Source organism: Chlorocebus sabaeus, chromosome 24 (assembly GCF_047675955.1).
Source record: "Chlorocebus sabaeus isolate Y175 chromosome 24, mChlSab1.0.hap1, whole genome shotgun sequence".
Taxonomy (NCBI): Eukaryota; Metazoa; Chordata; class Mammalia; order Primates; family Cercopithecidae; genus Chlorocebus; species Chlorocebus sabaeus.
The window spans coordinates 32,287,855-32,289,845 of record NC_132927.1 but is presented as its reverse complement, the minus strand read 5'-3'; the positions used below and the strand labels follow the sequence as shown (position 1 = coordinate 32,289,845).

General features: G+C 42.0%; 1 protein-coding gene across 1 annotated transcript; it reads left to right on the top strand.

Moving 5' to 3' along the window:
* Positions 1-225: 225 nt before the first annotated feature.
* Positions 226-580, top strand: LOC119618982 (small ribosomal subunit protein eS27-like). The gene has a single exon (XM_037983856.2). The coding sequence runs from the start codon at positions 262-264 to the stop codon at positions 514-516; it is 255 nt and encodes an 84-aa protein (XP_037839784.1). The 5' UTR covers positions 226-261; the 3' UTR covers positions 517-580.
* The last annotated feature ends 1,411 nt before the right edge of the window (positions 581-1,991 follow it).

The window sequence follows — 1,991 nt, the reverse complement described above, 5'->3', positions numbered from 1 at the left end:
CAACATTATCTCCTTGAGAGACCTCATCCATTCTCATGGCTTCAGTATCATCCAATGCTTATGACCTCAACTTTATATTTTTACCTATGATCTCTCCTTTGAGCTCCAGAACTTAGTATCCAACTACCTTACTTTCCATCTCTACTTGGATGATTCATAGATGGGAATCCCCCTATCAGAATGCCAATGGGAGATACCAATTGGCAGTATAGAAAATAATGCTTCTGCTTTCCGGCGGTGACGACCTACCCACATGAGAACATGCCTCTCGCAAAGGATCTCCTTCATCCCTCCCCAGAAGAGAAGAAGAGGAAACACAATAAGAAACTCCTGGTGCAGAGCCCCAATTCCTACTTCATGGGTGTGAAATGCCCAGGATGCTATAAAATCAGCACGGTCTTTAGCCATGCACAAACGGTAGTTTTGTGTGTTGGCTGCTCCACTGTCCTCTGTCAGCCTACAGGAGGAAAAGCAAGGCTTACAGAAGGATGTTCCTTTAGAAGGAAGCAGCACTAACGGCACTCTGAATCAAGATGAGTGGGAAACCATCTCAATAAACACGTTTTAGTTAAAAATAAAATAAAATAAAATAACGCTTCCATCGGATACTTAAATACAATATCAGAAAGTGGAAACATTCAGGGCAAAGGGAAAAAAATCCTAATGGGATAGGAAACTTGATCATAAGACGTGGTAGGCTTACTATAAGAAGATAGTGAATGATGAGAACAACCTCAAACAGGGGTATTTCCTGCTGATAGAAACTACAAATCAGAGCAGTTCTTTTCTGAATAGCCTGCAGAAGGAATTACTGGCTAGGCATCTGTCTTCTCAGTTATGTCTGCACCCATGAATAGAAACATTGTCATCTAATGATAATAAATAAAATTCTCAATCTGGAAACTCAAAGTCTGAAGGAAACTCACATACACTTTTTTTTGAGACAGGGTCTTGCTCTGTCACCCAGGCTAGAGTGCAGTGGCATGATCTTGGCTCACTGCAAACTCAGCCTCCCAGGCTCCACCGATCCTCCCACCTCAGCCCCCCAAGTAGCTGGGACTACAGGTACGCACCACTATGTCCGGCTACTTTTTGTATTTTCTGTAGGAGTAGGATTTCACTATGTTCACCACGCTGGGATACTTATAAATCAAGAAAAGCGAGATGAAGTCATCGGGGTCGAGAGCCCCCACATTCCAGAATCAAGGCTTGAAGGATGATGTCTTAGAGAAAGTAAAAATGTTACTTTACACAGTGTGTAATAAACTTATGGAATTCTTAGTTCTAGAAGTAACAGAGGCCAAAAACATAAATCAGGTTGAGATTTATTTGGATCCTTCCTTTGGTGGAGGCACCCTAGCAGATTAGCAAGGGAGTTTTATTTTGGGGAAATATAACTAATTTTGTAAGGCTGAAGCTCTGGAGAGATTTGTAAATGCCATCTTGGTGTCCTTTCTGTTTAAATTCACTTCGCAAAGAATCCAGGACCCCTCAAACCGCAGATCAATGTAGAAGTGAAACAAGACTGCTTAGAGATTACAGAAGATGGAGCTGATAGAGACCTGAATGTCAACATCTGGGCTAAAACCAGAACCAAGATAACCTGAACACCACGGATGCAGTCATAGAATGACATTTAGCGGCAAAAAGTCAGAACGAGCAAATTCAAAAGAGAGGAAGGAGATAGAGACTGGAGAGATGTCATCTTGGGGGCAAAGACTTGAGCATGGGTGAGGACCAGGCTGTTACAGGCACAAAGTCATTGTAGATCCCTTAGAAATAAGCCTGCCAATGGACCAGTGACCATTTCATGTACCTTTTGGACTTTGCAACAAAAAATACAACACGTACACACATTATAATGGCATCTAGGAATATGCTTTCATACAAAAAGTGGGGCATGAGAGGATACACACATTCCATAAAGTTTTTATTAGTGCCAAAAGCCAAGAAAGGAAGAGGGAAAGCATCCTTTGAACCAAGCACTGCAC

Coding starts and splice junctions, on each gene's coding strand:
- LOC119618982 (XM_037983856.2), top strand. CDS start 262: ATGCCTCTCGCAAAGGATCTCCTTCATCCCTCCCCAGAAGAGAAGAAG.